The sequence below is a fragment of the Danio rerio genome, chromosome 21 (genome assembly GCF_052040795.2).
Source record: "Danio rerio strain M-AB ecotype USA chromosome 21, GRCz13ab, whole genome shotgun sequence".
Taxonomy (NCBI): domain Eukaryota; kingdom Metazoa; phylum Chordata; class Actinopteri; order Cypriniformes; family Danionidae; genus Danio; species Danio rerio.
This window is the reverse complement of record NC_141041.1, coordinates 50,554,792-50,574,464: the sequence shown is the minus strand read 5'-3', so window position 1 is coordinate 50,574,464 and position 19,673 is coordinate 50,554,792. Positions and strand designations below refer to the sequence as shown.

General features: G+C 41.4%; 1 protein-coding gene and 1 long non-coding RNA gene across 3 annotated transcripts; both read right to left on the bottom strand.

The window, feature by feature from the left end:
- Positions 1-37: 37 nt before the first annotated feature.
- LOC141379929 (uncharacterized) lies at positions 38-5,293 on the bottom strand. The gene is made up of 3 exons (XR_015520855.1): positions 5,164-5,293; positions 2,757-2,973; positions 38-2,153 (listed from the first exon to the last, which is right to left on the bottom strand). It is a non-coding gene; the product is annotated as an uncharacterized LOC141379929 (long non-coding RNA).
- A 2,396-nt stretch (positions 5,294-7,689) lies between these two features.
- rnf121 (ring finger protein 121) lies at positions 7,690-19,111 on the bottom strand. 2 transcript variants are annotated; one of them, XR_015519674.1, is made up of 9 exons: positions 19,005-19,103; positions 17,267-17,304; positions 15,255-15,396; positions 14,636-14,790; positions 12,077-12,184; positions 11,658-11,778; positions 10,606-10,739; positions 9,852-10,223; positions 7,690-8,956 (listed from the first exon to the last, which is right to left on the bottom strand). XR_015519674.1 is itself a non-coding variant. In NM_001308556.1 (9 exon segments), coding segments are annotated over 9 exon segments (996 nt in total). In that variant the 5' UTR covers positions 19,080-19,111; the 3' UTR covers positions 8,221-8,244.
- Positions 19,112-19,673: the final 562 nt, after the last annotated feature.

The following is a 19,673-nucleotide window of genomic DNA, read 5'->3' as shown; positions in this document are numbered from 1 at the left end:
ATATGCAACATTATATGGGTATTTTGGATATGTGCGTAAAAAAACTTGTATGGAAAATCTAGATGCGCATAAATTTTAAAAATGTGCACACGCATGCGCATAACAGAGTGGGAGAAACTTTTTATTCGATAAGAAAAGGATGTGCTAAATGACACTGTTTTAGTGTTTGGATATTATAATTTTTTTATACATACAGAGAAACACTAGTAGATTTTTATTTATTTTTATTTTAGTCCCTTTATTAATCTGGGGTCGCCACAGTGGAATGAACTGCCAACTTATCCAGCACATGTTTTACGTAGCGGATGCCCTTCCAGCTGCAACCCATCTCTGAGGGACGAGTAAGTAAGTAAAGAATGTAAAAGCTGAAAAATGTTGAAGTTTAACCTATTAGCTATTTTAAGTTGTCTGTACTTAAACATTTAAGTTATCTGCAATTAATCATTTAAGTTGAATCAATGAATACACCACATTTGGTCAACTCAATTAAGTGAGTTGTCGATTTCCAATTACTCAAATGAACTGAGGGAATCACTTTTCTGAAATTATTTGAGTGCTTTCAACTTACTAGTGTTTACAGTGCACACGCACATATTGATGTGCAAAATCTAGATCCGGCAGCTCTCTGCAACTCTCACATGGTCGCCCACTGCCAGAAGTGGTGTTAGTTAGGCCAGCAGGGGGCGCCCAACCTGCCGTCTGTGTGGGTCCTAATGCCCCAATATAGTGACGGGGACTCTATACTGCTCAGTGAGCGCCGTCTTTCGGATGAGGTGTTAAACCGAGGTCCCGACCAGGGCCGGAGTGGGACTCCTTTTCAGCCCTGGAGTTTCAAGCCAGACCGGCCCACCTCAGTTCACGACTGATTATATTAAAATACGTCATTTCCAATTCAGTTTCTAATGACACTATCACGTCTTTTTCAAGAAAACAGCTGCTTTAGAACTTGAAATGTTCCAACAACCCAAACAGTATTATGTCTTAACAATAAAAATGAAAAAAAAAAAAAATTTATACATTTATTAAATAGGTAAAGATCGAACTCGGGTCCTGCGATGTCGTGGCACAACTTGCTGACCACTGGACCACAATAGCGCTGTTGTTACAAACTAGTCAGATTTATTAGTGAATCATCTGATTTTCATTGTGTAATATTCATTAATATTAATTATTCGAATTCTTATATTCACTAAGGTGCCGCGCTGTTTGGGGTCGAATAATAGTTACTTCATCATTAACCTGCAGGCTGCATTTTACTGACGGGGCTGCGAGAAACTAAATAAAAAGAGCGGAGCTGCCGCAAAATAATGAATAAAAAGAGTGAGGTTATGGTCAAATAAATGAATACATGAAAAAAGTGCGACTGCTAAGAGTGCAAGCAGCTAGGGACACCGGCCCTCGCGGCCAAAAAACGGACTGGCCCACCGGGAATTCTCCCGGTCCTCCCGATTAGCCAATCCGGGCCTGGTCCCGACTCTCTTTGGTCGTTAAAAATCCCAGGATGTCCTTCGAAAAAGAGAAGGGGTTTAACCCCGGCACCCTGGCCAAATCTGGTTACTGGCCTCTGTCCATCATGACCTCCTAACCATCCCCATATCATAATTGGCTTCATCAGTCTGTCTCCTCTCCACCAATCAGCAGGTGTGTGGTGTGCGGTCTGGCGCAATATGGCTGTCGTCGCGTCATCCAGGTGGATGCTGCACCCTGGTGGTGGATGAGGAGATCCCCCCAACATTGTGTAAAGCGCTTTGAGTGTCCAGAAAAGCAATATATAAATGTAAGGAATTATTATTATTAAAATCTGAACATGAAGCAGGATTATTTGGAGCTTCTTCCTCTCTAATCGTCTTTATTCCTCCTCAGTCTGCGCTCCTCTAATCTATAATGCAGATCCAGAGGAAATCTGAGGATCTCTCCACAAGTCTCCATCGCGGAGGCCGAGAGTGAGGAAACCATTCAGAGAAATGCACACTTACTAGCCTAAAATATTCCCTGTCAACTCGGCAGGGCTTTGAAGGTGCTCGTGAATATTCACACACACACACACACACCCTCCTGTCCCGAACTCATCAGGAATCAATCACAGAGAATCATTTAAAAAGCCATAGCTTGATTTTAATGTGAGGTTCATCTCCCCTGCTGTTCCAGGAGAACTGGTGTTAACAGGGCCGGAGTGGGACTCCTTTTCAGCCCTGGAGTTTCAAGCCTCAGACCAGCCCACCTCAGTTCACCACTGACTATATTAAAATAAGGTCATTTCCAATTCAGTTTCTAATTACACTATCACGTCTTTTTTTTTAACAAAACAGCTGCTTTGTAACTTAAAATGTTCAACAACCCTAACAGTATTTTATGTCTTAACAATAAAAATAAAAAATCATATTCAGACGAGGATCAAAGCCAGGTCGGCAGTGTCATACTCTAGCACTGGACCACTAGAGCAGTACATAATAGAGAGACTCATCTGAGTTATATCATCGTTAACCTGCAGGCTGGTTTTATATATATATATATATATATATATATATATATATATATATATATATATATATATATATATATATATATATATATATATATATATAAAAAGAGCAGAACTGCGCTTAAATAGTGAATAAGAAGACTGTGGTCAAATAAATAAATTAATTAATTTAAAAAGTGTGACTGCTGAGAGCAACAGATTCAGTTTTTCGCGGCCAAAAAACGGACCGGCTCACCGGGAATTCTCCCGGTCCTCCCGATTAGCCAATCCGGGCCTGGGTGTTAATCTAACATAAACAGCTGAAGACTAAATTATTATCCTTCTGACATATTTTCATTCTTATATTTTCAAAAATATTTGTTAACATAATAGTTTTAACAGCTATTTTCATTCATTCATTTTCCATCATCTTAGTCCCTTTATTAATCAGGGGTCGCCACAGCGGAATGAACCGCCAACTAATCCAGCATATGTTTTATGCAGCGGATGCCCTTCCAGCTGCAACCTATCACTGGAAAACACCCATACACTCTCATCTACACACACTCATACACTACGGACAATTTAGTTCATCAATTCCCCTATAGCGCATGTGTTTGGACCAGAGCGCTCGGAGGAAACCCACACCAACATGAGGAGAACATGCAAACTCCACACAGAAATGCCAACTGACCCAGCCGGGGCTCGAACCAGCGACCTATTTTGACATATATGACATGTATTTTATATATGTGAAATCTGAAATCGAGCTCGTGTGTTGTGTGTAATTTGCATATATTGCTTCACTCACACCATCTCCAAGTGTGTTTCATTGGTATTCTGATGTTGAAAAGGAAATGTACATGAGATGCAGGGAGATCTGATGAAATCAAGAACATTTTGGGTTTCTCGTCTCAAAGCGTGTTGAGAAGCACGCCTGTAATCTCACACATGATGTAATGCCTCGTCTTACGGCACATGCTCTAGTCCGTCTTAAAGACACGGTTCATCCCTAAATGTACATGCTGCCTTCATCTCCTGGTCCTCCACTTGTTTCAAACCAGTTTCTGTCTTCTGTTAAACAAACATTTAAAGTTCATTTATTTATTTTGTTTATAAAGCACATTTAAAAACACCAACAAGACTGACCAAAATATGATAATAATGTAATATAATAATAATACATTTTATTTATAATGTGCTTTTCTAAAACCCAGAGAGCTGCAACAACCGAGAAATTCCTTAATTCATTTTCCTTTGGCTTTATAATTCATCAGGGGTCGCCACAGCGGAATGAACCACCAATTATTCCAGCATATGTTTTACAAAGCGGATGCCCATCATCTAGACCATGTCTACATGCCTTAAGTTGCTGCCATGTGATTGGCTGATTAGAAATTGGCGTTAATGAACAGTTGGACAGGTGTACCTAATAAAGTGGCCAGTGCGTGTATATAGCACACAGTTAATCTGCAGCTGCATAACTTTATGAAGAAGTTGATTATTAGTAAAGGTAAAGCGCATGTGTTTGGACTGTGGGGGAAACCAGAGCACCAGGAGGATAACGCACGCCAACACAAGGAGAACATGCAAACTCCACACAGATACGCCAAGTGACCCAGTTGGGATTCGAACCAGTGACTTTTCTTCTGAGTGCTTATTTGAGTTACTGTTGCCTTTCTATCAGCTGGAACCAGTCTGGCCATTCTCCTCTGACCTCTGGCCTCAACAAGGCATTTGCGCCCACAGAACTGCCGCTCACTGGATATTTCCTCTTTGTCGGAGCATTCTCTGTAAACCCTAGAGATGGTTGTGCGTGAAAATCCCAGTAGATCAGCAGTTTCTGAAATACTCAGAGCAGCCTGTCTGGCACCAACAACCATGCCACGTTCAAAGTCACTTAAATCCCCTTACTTCCCCATTCTGATGCTCGCTCTGAACTGCAGCAGATCCTCTTGACCATGTCTGCATGCCTAAATGCAGTGAGTTGCTGCCATGTGATTGGCTGATTAGAAATTTGCAATAACAAGCCATTGGACAGGTGTACCTAATAAAGTGACCGGTGAGTGAGTTAATCTGCAGCTATATAATTCACTTTTTGAAAAAGTTGATTATTAGTAAAGGTAAAATAAATCACCCTCCTTTGAGATTATAATTCTTTTTAAAATATTTAATAAGTGAAATTTAACAATATTTCCTAGTATGTTTTTTCTTCTGGAGAGTCTTGTTTTTTTGTTTGCCTAGTTAACCTAATTAGGTAAGCCTTAAATTGCACTTTAAGCTGAATACTAGTATATAAAATAAGTAGTAAAATATGATGTACTGTCATCAAACTAAATAAATAATTAGAAAACGAACAACTAAAACTGTTTAAAATGTGCTGGAAAAGAAATCGGTTCTACACAGCATTTGGGAAATATTTGAAAAATAATTAATATTTCACAAGAGGACGATAACTTTGACTTCAATCGTATGTTTTCAAAGACGTGATGTGATTATTACAGTAATTAAGAAAATAATTTGTGTATTGATCAAGATCTGTGCATGGCACTCACAGCCAGATCATTCATTCATTCATTCATTCATTCATTTTTCTTCGGTTTAGTCCCTTATTTATCAGGGGTCACCACAGCGGAATGAACCGCCAACTATTCCAGCATATGTTTTACACAGCTGATGCCCTTCCAGCTGCAATCCAGTACTGGGAAACAGTCATACACTCTCATTCACACACACACTCATACTCTACGGCCAATGTAGTTCATCAATTGCCCTATAGCGCATGTGTTTGGACTGTAACCGGAGCACCCGGAGGAAACCCACACCAACACGTGGGTTCTTCTAAGTGGTTATTTGAGTTCCTGTTGCCTTTCTATCAGCTCGAGCCAGTCTGGCCATTCTCCTCTGACATCAACAAGGCATTTGCTGCCCACAGAACTGTCAACCAGAACCCGATCAAGTCAAACCTTATTCAACAGCTCCACCTTGTGGTAGATTATAAAACGCAGATGTTTAAAAAGTCCTTTGAAAGAAAAGTGTTGGAGATATATACATTCAATAATATGTAGATCATAAACAGGGTCCAGTCTGAAAATCTAGACACATTTGTGCAACAGGAAAGCAAGAAAATAATAATAATAATAGACTGTAAACCCCAATAAGTTAAGGTAACTCAAACCGATTGCAACAAACTATTTAAGTTGAAAAACTAATGCTAATGAATTTTACCGTACACCACACTGCTTTAATGCCAACCGCAGATGTATTTGGCTAAAATGGAGCTGAATGGAGTGAGGAGCTAATTAGAAATGCTGGACTCTGCAGTTCTCATGTTATATCAGGTGAGTTGACGCTCTGCTGAATCAGACACATCACTCGCTTTTGATTGCAGCAATAACAGTTCAATATGGTGAATTAAACTGCGGACACTGAATGCTCAGAATGAAATGTAGACATGTGCGTTCACATACCCTGCCGTACAGCTGCAGTTGGCTGTCAGAATGCAGTCGTTCTGCTTGATGATGATGACCCAGGCATTGTACAGCTCCGTCTTCTTTCCTTGTCTCCGGCTAGGCAGAGCCTTGGTTTTTAGCTCTACATAGTGTTGAATCTAGTCATCATGGAGCATTATTTCTTGCTCATGACCACACAGAACAACATTGTAGGCATCCAAACACTTGTAGGCCTGTAACTTCTCGCTTGTAAAACACTTGGAGTTTCAATGAGATTGGGGCTGGATGCTTGGCCATTTCCTCTTATCCAATCTCCATTGGGGGGGTGCTGTCGCAGATGGACCTGTTAGAGCACAGGTGTCAAACTCAGTTCCAGAAGGGCCGCAGCTCTGCACAGTTTAGTTCCAACCCTAATTAAACACACCTGATCAAACTAGTTGAGTCCTTCAGGCTTGTTTGAAACCTACAGGTAAGTGTGTTGGAGCAGGGTTGGAACTGAACTGTGCAGGGCTTCGGCCCTCCAGGAATTAAGTTTGACACCCCTGTGTTAGACGAACGCTGCTCACTTTAACGTTAATTTTGCCAAATAACTGTGCTTATCACTGGGTGATGAGCAATTATAATACGCTGAAAGCTATATGTAAATAATATATATAATATGTAATCAATATAATTTATTTCTAATACAACAACAAACTCTGCACCGCATCAGATGTCATTCTCTAGCTGTAAATCCCTGCTGAAAAATCCAGCTTAAACCAGCCTAGGCTGGTTGGCTGGTTTTAGCTGGTCGACCAGGCTGGTTTTAGAGGGGTTTTGGCCACTTCCAGGCTGGTTTCCAGCCATTTCCAGCCTGGTCTTAGTTGGTCAGGCTGGGAGATGACCAGCCAAATCCAGCTAAAACCAGCTTGACCAGCCTGGTTTAAGCTGGATATAGCTGGTTTTGGCTGGACTCCCAGCTTGGCTAGACTGGTCAAGCTGGTTTTAGCTGGTCATCTCCCAGCCTGACCAGCTAAGACCAGGCTGGAAATGGCTGGAAACCAGCCTGGAAATGACCAAAACCCCTCTAAAACCAGCCTGGTCGACCAGCTAAAACCAGCCAACCAGCCTAGGCTGGTTTAAGCTGGATTTTTCAGCAGGGATGCTAGCGCTCTTGTTTTTTTTCTGCAACCTTCATTCATTTTCTTGTCTGATTTGTCCCTTTATTAATCCGGGGTCGCCACAGCGGAATGAACCACCAACTCATCCAGCAAGTTTTTACGCAGCGGATGGCCTTCCAGCCGCAACCCATCTCTGGGAAACATTCACAAACACACACACACACACACACACACACACAAACACACACACACAAACACAAAGACACACACACAACGGACAATTTAGCCTACCCAATTCACCTGTACCGCATGTCTTTGGATTGTGGGGGAAACCAGAGCACCCGGAGGAAACCCACGCGAAGGCAGGGAGAACATGCAAACTCCACACAGAAACACCAACTGAGCCGAGGTTCGAACCAGCGACCTCCTTGCTGTGAGGCAACAGCACTACCTACTGCGCCACTGCCTTGCCCAACATGGTAATTCCTCTATACAATTTGATAGAGCGACTAGACCCGGAAGCTGCTTCGTGTGCGGTCACACTTAACAAGCGTTAAACTCTCTGCCATTGTAAAAAACTAGACCAACAATCATTCAACCGTCAGTGTTTTCCCCTATCGACTAGATGCCATGCGAATCAAACAATAAGATGTCTGCAATAATGAGTTAAACAAGGTGTACCTAATAATTTATTTAAAAATACAACATGCAAATCTGTTTCCGTCTAAACTCGACTACAAGACCTGCCGCGTCTGACTGAGGGAGTCTGGCAGTGTCTTTCAATATACTGTTAGTCATCTTAATTGTGTGCCGATCATCCAGATAAAACTTCTCCAATCTACACGACATGTTCATCAAACTGAGCTTTAAATGCATTTAACTGCCTTCATTACCCAATAAAACAGCACATGGTCCATTGTGCTCCTCACGGCGAGCACAGATTTATTCTCTTGTTTCTATAAAACCCGATGTGCATGTGGGAAATGACGGAAGCTTCAAGTAGTCCTTAAACAAATATCAGACAAAAGTAATCAACGAAAACATTCAACATCCGACTGCTAGTAGAATTTCATTTGAAGACACATTAGCACAGTATTATTAACACATTAGGACAGTCCTTGAAGAAAGCAATAATAATAATAATAATAATAAATCCCTGTGTTGGTGAAAGCGGAGAGATGTCATCGCCGCAGACCCACTCCGGCAGGACAGTCCCTCTGCTCTGCTTCTGTTACTCCAAACCCAGGATGTAATTGATGAGTTGTACCAGTCCAATGATAATGGGCTGCCAGGCCACCAGATACCGCAGCCAGTCCAGCAGCTGCCCGTACATCATATGCGGACGCTCCCATCTGACGGCTCAGTTAAGGAGATTACTTTCAAACATGTGTGAATAAAAGGGGCTTATTTATAATATAAGCGTTATAAGTGTTTAATACATGTTTATGCATGGTGTCACATCACTCACCTCGCTTACGTCCCATTCACAACGCTTCCCATTCATTTTGAACGGGTGACGTCAAGCGTTGCTGAACTGCATTGCGGATCAGTCGGAACTGCTTCACTGGCGTTGCTTGCTTCAGAAGTTGGGAATTTCTCAACTTTTCAAGCGCTGACGGAAGCGCTGGTGTAATCAGATGCAAATACACCAGTTCAGACAGTAGCCGATTGCTGACTAGTTTTAGCCTACCCAATTTACCTGTACCATTTGTCTTTGGCCTGTGGGGGAAACAGGAGCACTTACGCCCCATTCACACGGGGCGTCAGCGTCAACGCTTCCCATTCACTTTGAAAGGGTGACGTCAGGCGTTGCCGAACTGCATTGAGGATCCGTTTGGCGCCGCTCAAGAGGTGTTGCTCGCTGCAGAAGTTGGGACTAGTTCAACTTTTCAAGCGCTGATGGAAGCGTCAGCCAATCAGATCGCTGTATGCAAATACACCAGCTAGACAGTGGCCTATAGCTGACTGAATTTCATTGGCTGACGCTGCTATGATGATCGCTTCAGCCCCAACTTCAGACACGCCTTCAGTCAAGCGTTGACGCTGAAGCCCCGTGTTAATGGGGCGTTAGAGGAAACCCACGCGAACGCAGGGAGAACATGCAAACTCCACACAGAAACACCAACTGACTTAGCCGAGGCTCAAACCAGCGACCTTCTTGCTGTGAGGCGACAACACTACCTACTGTGCCACCGCATCACCAGAAGAGACTTTCATCTTGTCGGCTTAGTCCCTTTATTAATCCGGGGTCGCCACAGCGGAATGAACCGCCAACTTATCTATCATATGTTTTACGCAGCAGTTGCCCTTCCAGCTACAACCAGGGCCGGCGCATCCCTAGAGGCGACCTAGGTGGCTGCCTAGGGCGGCAGTATAGAGTGGGTGGCGTCCGCAACACCTCCCTATGGCAGTTATGTTATGTCCGCGACACCTCCCGCGTCCTCAGATATATTCACGTATAGACGACAGAATAGAGAGGGCGGCGTCAGCGACACCTCCATCAGCACCCGCGTGTCGGGCAGAATTGAGATCCGCGAGGTCCTGTTATATCCGCGCATAGGGCGGCAGAATAAAGAGCGCAGTGTCGCGACACCTCCCTCCCTCCCTCAGCACCCGCGCGTCCTCAGTTATATCCGCGCATAGTGCGCCGGAAAAGAGGTCCGCGACACCTCACTTCATTTTCACAACCGCGGTCACTTTCGTTTTCACATTGGGGTTGAGGGTGACGTGATCGTCCTCTGCCTAGAGCGGCAGTTCAGCTTGCTCCGGCCCTGGCTACAACCCATTACAGGGACGCATCCACACACACTCATTCACACTCACACACATACGGACAACTTGCTTACCCAATTCCCCTATAGCGCATGTGTTTGGACTGTGGAGGGAAACCGGAGCACCCGGAGGAAACCCACGCCAAGAACATGCAAACACATACAGGAAGGCCAACTGACCCAGCTGGGGCTCGAACCAGCAACCTTCTTGCTCTGAGGCGATTGTGATACCAGAAGAGACTTATTTAAAAAAAAAAACACATTCAAAATTGCACATTTCTAAAGGATTTGACCGGTATACAGATGTATTTGTGTATACAAGTTATTTTAAGGATACGGGTTCCTGAACATCCTTTTAAGGTCAACTTTTTCCTTGCAGTATGGACATGTCTGCTTCTTACCCACGATACACCAGCCACGTATGCAAAACTCATGGAATCTGAGGGAAAACGGGGTTAAGGAAACAAACGTGTGAATACAAACACCAAAACAAGAACAGAAACAAAATCTATAAACATGATCAGCTTAAATTCAGTGACTCATGATTATACTTTTATAATTACACTCATAGAGGTAAGTGCGGAGCTGTAAAGTAAGCCCAAATACAACATAATGCTGCTCCTTTAAACATCAATTTGAGAATTATAGCATTATTTAGATGATTCTGGATGCAGGCTTTAACTTGGCCTCTCTTGAGAGCAATCTGCCAATGGTGTAAGCAAAATAATGTCTAGAAAATTTCAGAATTGGACTACAAACAAGACCAAAGTCAGTTTTTGCAGTGAATTAGTGGACAGTCATGTGAAAATCTTGAAGGATACACATGGTTGCAAGTCAGTCTGTAGGTGTTTTCGATGATTCCCTCTTGGTTCGCATCCACGAGGGTGGTCTGACCGCAGACGGCGCAGATACTGTCTGAAAGGTGCTTGGTGGGCATCCCGGACTCAGTGTAATACTGAAAACAGCAGATCTACATTAGACTTCACACACCAGTTCATTTCTGTGCAGCTGTTCTTCATCGTGTTTAAAGGTGCGGTGAGTTTGACACCCAGTGGTTGAACTAGGTATTGCACTCCTGGATCAAAATAAAAGCAAGCGCAGGTTGCCAGATTGAGGACAGGAGCGAGGGATTTAAACAGTGTTAGAAATAAAAGCAGCAGCACCCGATAGAAGGAATATTCTCCATATTAAAAGGAGTTTTCGTCCTAACTAACATCTCGAATTGATATATTAGAAACAGCTTCTTACATCTGAACAACAGAAAACTGACAATGATCCGCTCATGTGCTTTATTATTATTATTATTATTATTATTATTTATTATTCAGTGTTAAAGCTAACAATGTGCGTCTGAATGCTGTTTTACATGACATTTATTGCCATACTACTGAAGCAGATAGTTCACCTCAGACGAGGCATGAGACGATAACCGTTTTCAAGGTATACCGCGGTTTGTAAAAGTCAAGGTTTTAAAACCGCCAACATTTACTGTAATATCGTTCCTAAGGTATATGTACGATTTTTTTATTTATTTTACTTTTTATTTGACTTTTTTTTAGGACACCAGTATCACCAGCAGAAAAGAAATCCAAAGATGCCGTTTTCAATTGTAAAGGAATCTGAGTTTTTGAAACTAATGAAGACAGCAGAAGTCAATGATTAATTTGAATTATTTAGCCTGACATGTTTAGCTAGTTCAAGTTTAATAATAATAACAATAATAATAATAATAATAATAATACCTTAGTATAGTCAAGACAAACTTTTGGATGCGATTAGTCCTGTTTAATCTTTGACCAGCACTAGCATCGAGATCCGTATAGATCAGGCAATGCATCAAAAAAGGTCAAAGCTAACTGATTGAAGAATTTACCCCAATTGTAGATGCCATAACATCGGCACATATCTCTGCAAAATCCCGGCCGAGTACACCAAAGTACAGGCCGTAGAAGAGAAGTGAAACGCCAAGGTCCATGCAATCGTCTGGCTTTATCCTAAAAGCAGAAACAGAGGTGACGTGAGCTTGTACGTGTAAAAAAAAAAAAAAAAGGGGAGCCCTTGGATTTGCTATAGCCCCAGCGCCCAAGTGTTCTTAATCCGGCCCTGCACATATGCACAATGTTTTTAGAATAAATTTATTTTGCAATCATCACATTAAAAGCTGTTATGACCATGTAAAATATTGTAGTAACACAATAATAATAATAATAACAATGAAATTCATAACAAACATTTTTGCAATCGGTAACCCCTATAACTCAGTGCTTTAAAACATGAAATTTTACAACTCACCCAAATAGGAGATTGATGCCGAAGAGGGTTAACATGACTATAGCATATCCCACAATGCCTGTGCCGTAGTTAATCTTATAAAAGAGGAGGAACCATTTATAAACCAGCCTGTAGAGAGAAAGAGAGAAAACACTTTCAGACTGTGTTCACACCTGTGAATCGATTCAGTTGTTCTGAAACAGAGATTACAAATGTTACATTGTTGCTCTTTGCTCTTGGAGCGGTTCGCTTTCACACTGCACAGTTTCTAATCGGACCAAAAGAGCTAAAACAAGTCACGTGCGAGTGAACTCTCCTCACATTGGTCAGAGTGTCAGGGTTTATTTTGCAGAGTCCCGCTCAGCTGTCAGGAGAGGTGGTGGTTTGGTGGTGTTTGACAGGGTGTGCGCGACGTGTCTGAGGAGAGATGCGGTGGGGAGGGGTGATAAGGGTGCGCGACGATGCCTATTTGAGGACCGGGAGGGAGACGTGAGATTACCGGGAGATCATCACTCGTTTGCAGTTATCCGTAGACTCGCGAAACTTCCCGCCCTACTCCTAATTCTCTCTTCATATAGCCGTAAGCCTATTACATATCCATACAACACTGTTATATAACCACGCTCGGATCGGATCGCTTTCTCACTGCAATCGAACCGCTCCAGGGTTCGTTTCAATCGAGCCGAGACCACCTCATTCAAGCGATCTCAGAGCAATTACTTTGGCGCAGAACAGAGCGCGATTGCCCTGTTCACATATGCCAAACGAACCGCGCTAACTGGGTAAACGAGACACGTTCCCAAACAAAAGTGTAGGTGTGAAAGCACCCTCAGACTGCTTTCACACCTGGGAATCAATTCAGTTGTTCTGAAACAGAGATTACAATTGTTACTTTGTTGCTGTTTGCTCTTGGTGCGGTTCACTTTCACACTGCACAGTTTCTAATCGAACCAAAAGAGCTAAAACAAGTCACGTGCGAGTAAACTCTCCTCACATTTATCAGTTTCAGGGTTTATTTCCCGCTCAGCTGTCAGTGGGTGGTGATTTGGTTGTGTTTGACAAGGTGTGCGCGACGTGTCTGAAGAGTGAGGAGGGATGCAGTGGGGAGGGGTGAGAAGGGTGCATGACGTATTTAAGGACAGGGAGGGAGACGTGCGATTACTGGGAGATTATCACTCGTTTGCGAGCATTCGGGTGTCTCTGTGCATTTGCGAGAGACTCTCGAAACTTCCGCGAGACTTGGGATGTCTGTTGAATGACCTCCAGCCCTACTCATAATTCTCTCTTCATATAGCCATAAGCCTACTACATATCCATAAAACACTGTGATATAACCGCGCTCGAATCTTATTGCTTTCTCACTACAATCGATCCGATCCAGAGTTCCTCTTAATTGAGCCGAGACAACCTCATTCTGGCGATCTCTGAGCAATTCATTTGGCGTGGATTTCGAGCACAATTGCTGGATTCACATATGCCAAACGAACTGCGCTAACTGAGGAAACGAGACGGGTTCCCAAACAAAAGTCTAGGTGTGAAAGCACCCTAAGTAACATATTTCAGATTTGCAATAATGTAGACAGTGTCCTCTAGTGGATTTTACACCTGAAACGTACAACAAAACACACCCTAAGCAACGTATTTCAGATTCGCATTAATGTAGACAGTGCCCTCTAGTGGATTTTACACCTGAAACGTACAACAAAACACACCCTAAGCAACGTATTTCAGATTCGCATTAATGTAGACAGTGCCCTCTAGTGGATTTTACACCTGAAACGTACAACAAAACACACCCTAAGCAACGTATTTCAGATTTGCAATAATGTAGACAGTGTCCTCTAGTGGATTTTACATCTGAAACGTACAACAAAACACACTCTAAGTAACGTATTTCAGATACACAATAATATAGACAGCGCCCTCTAGTGGATTTAACATCTGAAACATACAACAAAACACACCCTAAGTAACGTATTTCAGATTCGCAATAATGTAGACAGCGCCCTCTAGTGGATTTAACATCTGAAACGTACAACAAAACACACTCTAAGTAACGTATTTCAGATTCACAGTGATGTAGACAGCACCCTTACACAGGGCTACTATGTAGCTTTGCATAACAAAAACTATTATTTCAAACCTGCATGATGGGTGTACTCGTGTTATCTCTGACTAACATCTACATGTGTTTGATGATCTGAAACATTAAACTGTGAAAAATATGCAAAAACATGAGAAAGCAGTAAGGGGGCACACACTATTTCACACCACTGTAAATAAACAATCATAAATATGAACAACGCTGGACGCGGGAGCTATTTCCATCTCTGTATTTGTGCTTATTTGCGGTGGTGAACTGCATTATGGGATGTTGATCTCTGCTGTGTCCACTTCTGATGGTGAAAATTCAACTCTGCGGTTTAACAAGGTGACTTTTACTGATATTTTAGTCGTTTTAGATAATATAATGTAGAAGAAATAATATCTACAGAAGCTAACATTTTCTGTGGTGTGTGTGTGGATGTTTCCCAGTAATGGGTTGCGGCTGTGAGATGATGGTGTAAATGTGATTTTTACCTCGGAGTGGTGCAGGCCAGGGGTTTGCGAGTGGCACGAAAAGTGACAAAAGCCGTGATAATAGAGAAGGTGAACCACACCACCATAAACCTCCACCAGTGCAGTTTAGAGGTGAAGTACAGAGGAATCACCCACATCTGGAAGAGCGTTACCATCTAAAAGAACAAACAAAGAATACAACACATTAATATGCACACTACATGACAAACATCTCAAGTTTTAGGAACAACAAATAATAACTTCTAGTTGATCTCCTGATATCAGAAGTGGCTTATATGAAAGGTAAAGGCCTCTAGATTTTGCATATTTGAGCTCAATAAAATCTGATCATGCATTGATTATTAATGATTTGATAAGGACAGTAAGCTCTGACTCTGCTCAGACTAAAGTGTCATCACTGAACAGAAATAATGTCCAGTATAGAATATAAAGTCCTGCTGCAGTGGAGACAGAATGAATATTGTGTCTGACTCCATCATGAGCTTGGAGGACTGCATCCATACATCTCTGACATGACTCAAATCACTGATTAATAAAGTCATCTGGAATGAAGAAGAAAGCATATCTGAAAGCATTACTGTGAACACACATTATTGTGTGCGAGGAGTAAATAACTCACGTTGTATGATTTTTGGTGTCTCTGTTTCCACTGAACCAGGGCGAGCTGCGCAACGACGAGCGTGACGATGAGAATGAGAACCATCTCTGCATGCATGGCTTCATGCCCCTTGTGTTTGGCATGCAATTTCGCATGATCCAACCTGCAAAACAGAAAAAATACTTACAATTATGTACCAATTACATGATCATTCAACAATCTTCACGAATCTTGCACTGCAAAAGATTTTAGCGGTAAAAAATGGTCCTGGTTTACAGTAAGCTTCTATAATATATACAGTTGAAGTCAGAATTATTCGCCCCCTTTGAATTTAAAAAAAAATATTTCTCAAATGATGTTTAACAGAGAAAGGAAATTTTCACAGTATGTCTGATAATATTTTTTCTTCTGGAGAAAGTCTGATTTGTTTAATTTCGGCTAGAATTAAAGCAGTTTTTAAGTTTTTAAACACCATTTTAAGGTGAATATTATTAGCCCCTTTAAGTTATATATTTTTATATATATATATAGCTTAAATATATATATTTTTATACATACACACACACACACACACACATATATATATATATATATATATATATATATATATATATATATATATATATATATATATATATATATATATATATATGTATATGTATATACATATGTGTGTGTGTGTGTGTGTGTGTGTGTGTGTATGTAAGTATATATATACACAAACATATATGTATATGTATACACACACACACACACACACACACACACACACACACACACACACATATATATATATATACCCATACCCATACACATACATATACATATACATATATATACACATATGAGCGAGGCAGTGGCGCAGTAGGTAGTGCTGTCGCCTCACAGCAAGAAGGTTGCTGGTTCGACACGTCGTCAGACACACACATATGAAAATATAGTCATTTATAGTAAATACTAGTGTTTTAACCATACTGACACCTCCAATAGAGATAGAGATGTTGCACAATCCGCTGAAATGTTGCTTGAATTGGTGTTTATGTATGGGTGATATATATATATATATATATTGCATCAGCAAAAACAACTGAGGTCATGTCCATGTGTTGTGCGATAGGTCCATATATTGATTATGACAGGCCTAATTGCAGTTAATCATTTGACAGCATTACAGATCACAACCCTTTTTTATATATTGTTAAAGCAGAAAACAAGTGGAAAAAGAACATGAGAAAGGAAATAACGCAGTGGACTGAAATAAGCTCTTTTGTTATACCCTGACTCATTAAAACACCAGCTGTTGTGTGTTTCTGGATTCTAAAAATAGATTATGCAAGAAAACGTATTGTTTATTCTGCCAGACCAACAGCTAAGGATTATTTTTAGCACAATCCTAGGCTCTAAAAGGACTTGCATTCAGTCTTTTTGAGCTGAATTTTTTCAAAAGCAGTCGGCAGGTTAGCTTAATAAGGGGATTGCGGACTATAAAATCAGAAAGAAATCGGAAATAGAGGACTTTAAGCCAGCTTTCCTGACAGCCATTGATTACTATCTCCAGTCATTTTATTAAATAAAACTTTTTATTATAAATTGTATTAAATAAAAAGTAAGAAAGTGTGTAAAAGTTATGAAGAATTGGGCGAAATGGTTTCAGATGTGCTCAAGACTCTACACTTCCTCCTACAGTAACTAGGGCTGCACGACATGGAAAATACAACATGGTGATATTTAGTTTTTTAGGAAGTATACATTACAATTTGAATACAAATTCACCAGATAGCTTGAACAGCTCTATTAGGAAAGTATTCTATATTTAAGGTAGATTTGAGATTATTCTGTAAGTGAGGGAATTTATGCATAAAAAGACATAGAAAATGAGAATAGAGCAAAGATAAAAGTGAAATATACAGTGTTTTATGCTGAGTCTAACAGTATTCAGGTACATCAATTGAAAAAGCTGATGTAAAAATAACACTATAGTCTTCATTGTATGCATGATTCAATATAATAGATGAATAAAGAAAGACACAGACCTCCACTTCTCCTCTGGTGAGAGCCTGGACAAATCAATCTGTTGAAACACAACACATATTAATTCTACCCTTCTGTTCCACATTTACAGAGCAAAAATGCTTGAATCATGCACATTACTAAATTTCACAGTTCACTAACATGTTGAATAACTATTTACAAGATAGATTACAGACAGACAGACAGACAGACAGACAGACAATCTGACAGACAGACAGACAGACAGACAGACAATCTGACAGACAGACAGACAGACAGACAATCTGACAGACAGACAGACAATCTGACAGACAGACAGACAGACAGACAGACAGACAGACAATCTGACAGACAGACAGACAGACAGACAGACAGACAGACAGACAATCTGACAGACAGACAGACAGACAGACAGACAGACAGACAATCTGACAGACAGACAGACAGACTGACAGACAGACAATCTGACAGACAGACAGACAGATAGGTAGTCTGACAGACAGACAGACAGGTAGTCTGACAGACAGGTAGTCTGACAACAGACAGACAGACAGACAGACAGACAATCTGAAAGACAGACAGACAGACAGACAGACAATCTAAAAGACAGACAGGTAATCTGACAGACAGACAGACAGGTAGTCTGACAGACAGACAGACAGACAGGTAGTCTGACAGACAGACAGACAGGTAGTCTGACAGACAGACAGACAGACAGACAGACAAACAATCTGACAGACAGACAGACAGACAGGTAATCTAACAGACAGACAGACAGACAGGTAGTCTGAAAGACAGACAGACAGACAGACAGGTAGTCTGACAGACAGACAGACAGACAATCTGACAGACAGACAGGTAATCTAACAGACAGACAGACAGACAGATAGGTAGTCTGACAGACAGACAGACAGACAATCTGACAGACAGGTAATCTGACAGACAGACAGACAGACAGACAGACAGACAGACAGACAGGTAGTCTGAAAGACAGACAGACAGACAGACAGACAGGTAGTCTGACAGACAGGTAGTCTGACAACAGACAGACAGACAAACAGACAGACAGATAATCTGACAGACAGACAGACAGACAGACAGACAGACAGACAGACAGACAGGTAATCTGACAGACAGACAGGTAGTCTGACAGACAGACAGACAGACAGACAGACAATCTGACAGACAGACAGGTAATCTGACAGACAGACAGACAAGTAGTCTGACAGACAGACAGACAGACAGACAGACAGACAGACAGGTAATCTGACAGACAGACAGGTAGTCTGACAGACAGGTAATCTGACTGACAGACAGACAGATAAACAGACAGACAATCTGACAGACAGACAGACAGACAGACAGATAGATAGATAGATAGATAGATAGATAGATAGATAGATAGATAGATAGATAGATAGATAGATAGATAGATAGATAGATAGATAGATAGATAGATAGATAGATAGATAGATAGATAACGGAAGCGTTTGACAGCACTGCTAATAATAGTAATACGGAAAGAAACAATAATGCGCTTCTGTGACAACAAACCCCACAGTGTACTCTGCACTACATCAATAATCCCCATATCCCTATAGAACTCAGTATTCTCCTTCGCAATAGTGTAATAATCAGGCATGGAGGACTGAGCAGCCTGTGAGCCTGACCCCCTCTGCTGTACATCTGAGGAATGAATGGCTTGTCATTATATACAGTATAATATCTGTTCTGCTGTGTGTTTTATGAGTGTATTCGCACCTTGCCGTCCTCGTGATGTCCGTGTCCATGATCGTGTTCAACTCCGTCAACCTCCACCTCAAACACCCCTGCCATCTTTAGGCTTACAGCCCTGCTAACAGCCGATGCAGTCGTTGCAGCAGACTGGACACAACGCTTCCGGGTTATGCTTCCTTTTTCTTCTGCTGCACTAGCGCACACCGCCGGCTGCTGTGCTGGAGTGGAGCTGTTGCTGGAACAGATGCCGCAGCTGTATGCCTAACATAGATGTTTACACTATATACTGTATATATCTATGGAAGGGATACAGCTGCGGCTCGAAGTTAATAATAATCATTCGTATTATGTATTAAATTATCTTTATTAATCGACCCCGGATTAATCAAGGCACTAAGCCGAAAAGAAAACGAATGAATGAATATATTTAACGTTTGCTTAGTGCAATACCCTGGTAAAACCCCAAAACCTACATCTATAATATAAAGAGAAATCATTATAAACAGAATTAATCCGTTTGTAGTAGAACTTTCACATTAATGTCACTTTTAATTTTCTGCTTGAGAATATAAAAGAAGTCTTGTGTTTTTAAAATCTTTTGGTTCAATAAAAAAACTGTACTCTCCAAAATGTTGCTCTGTTTACTCAATCGGTGAGGTCGAACGTGTATTTGCGTGATGACGTCATGACGCC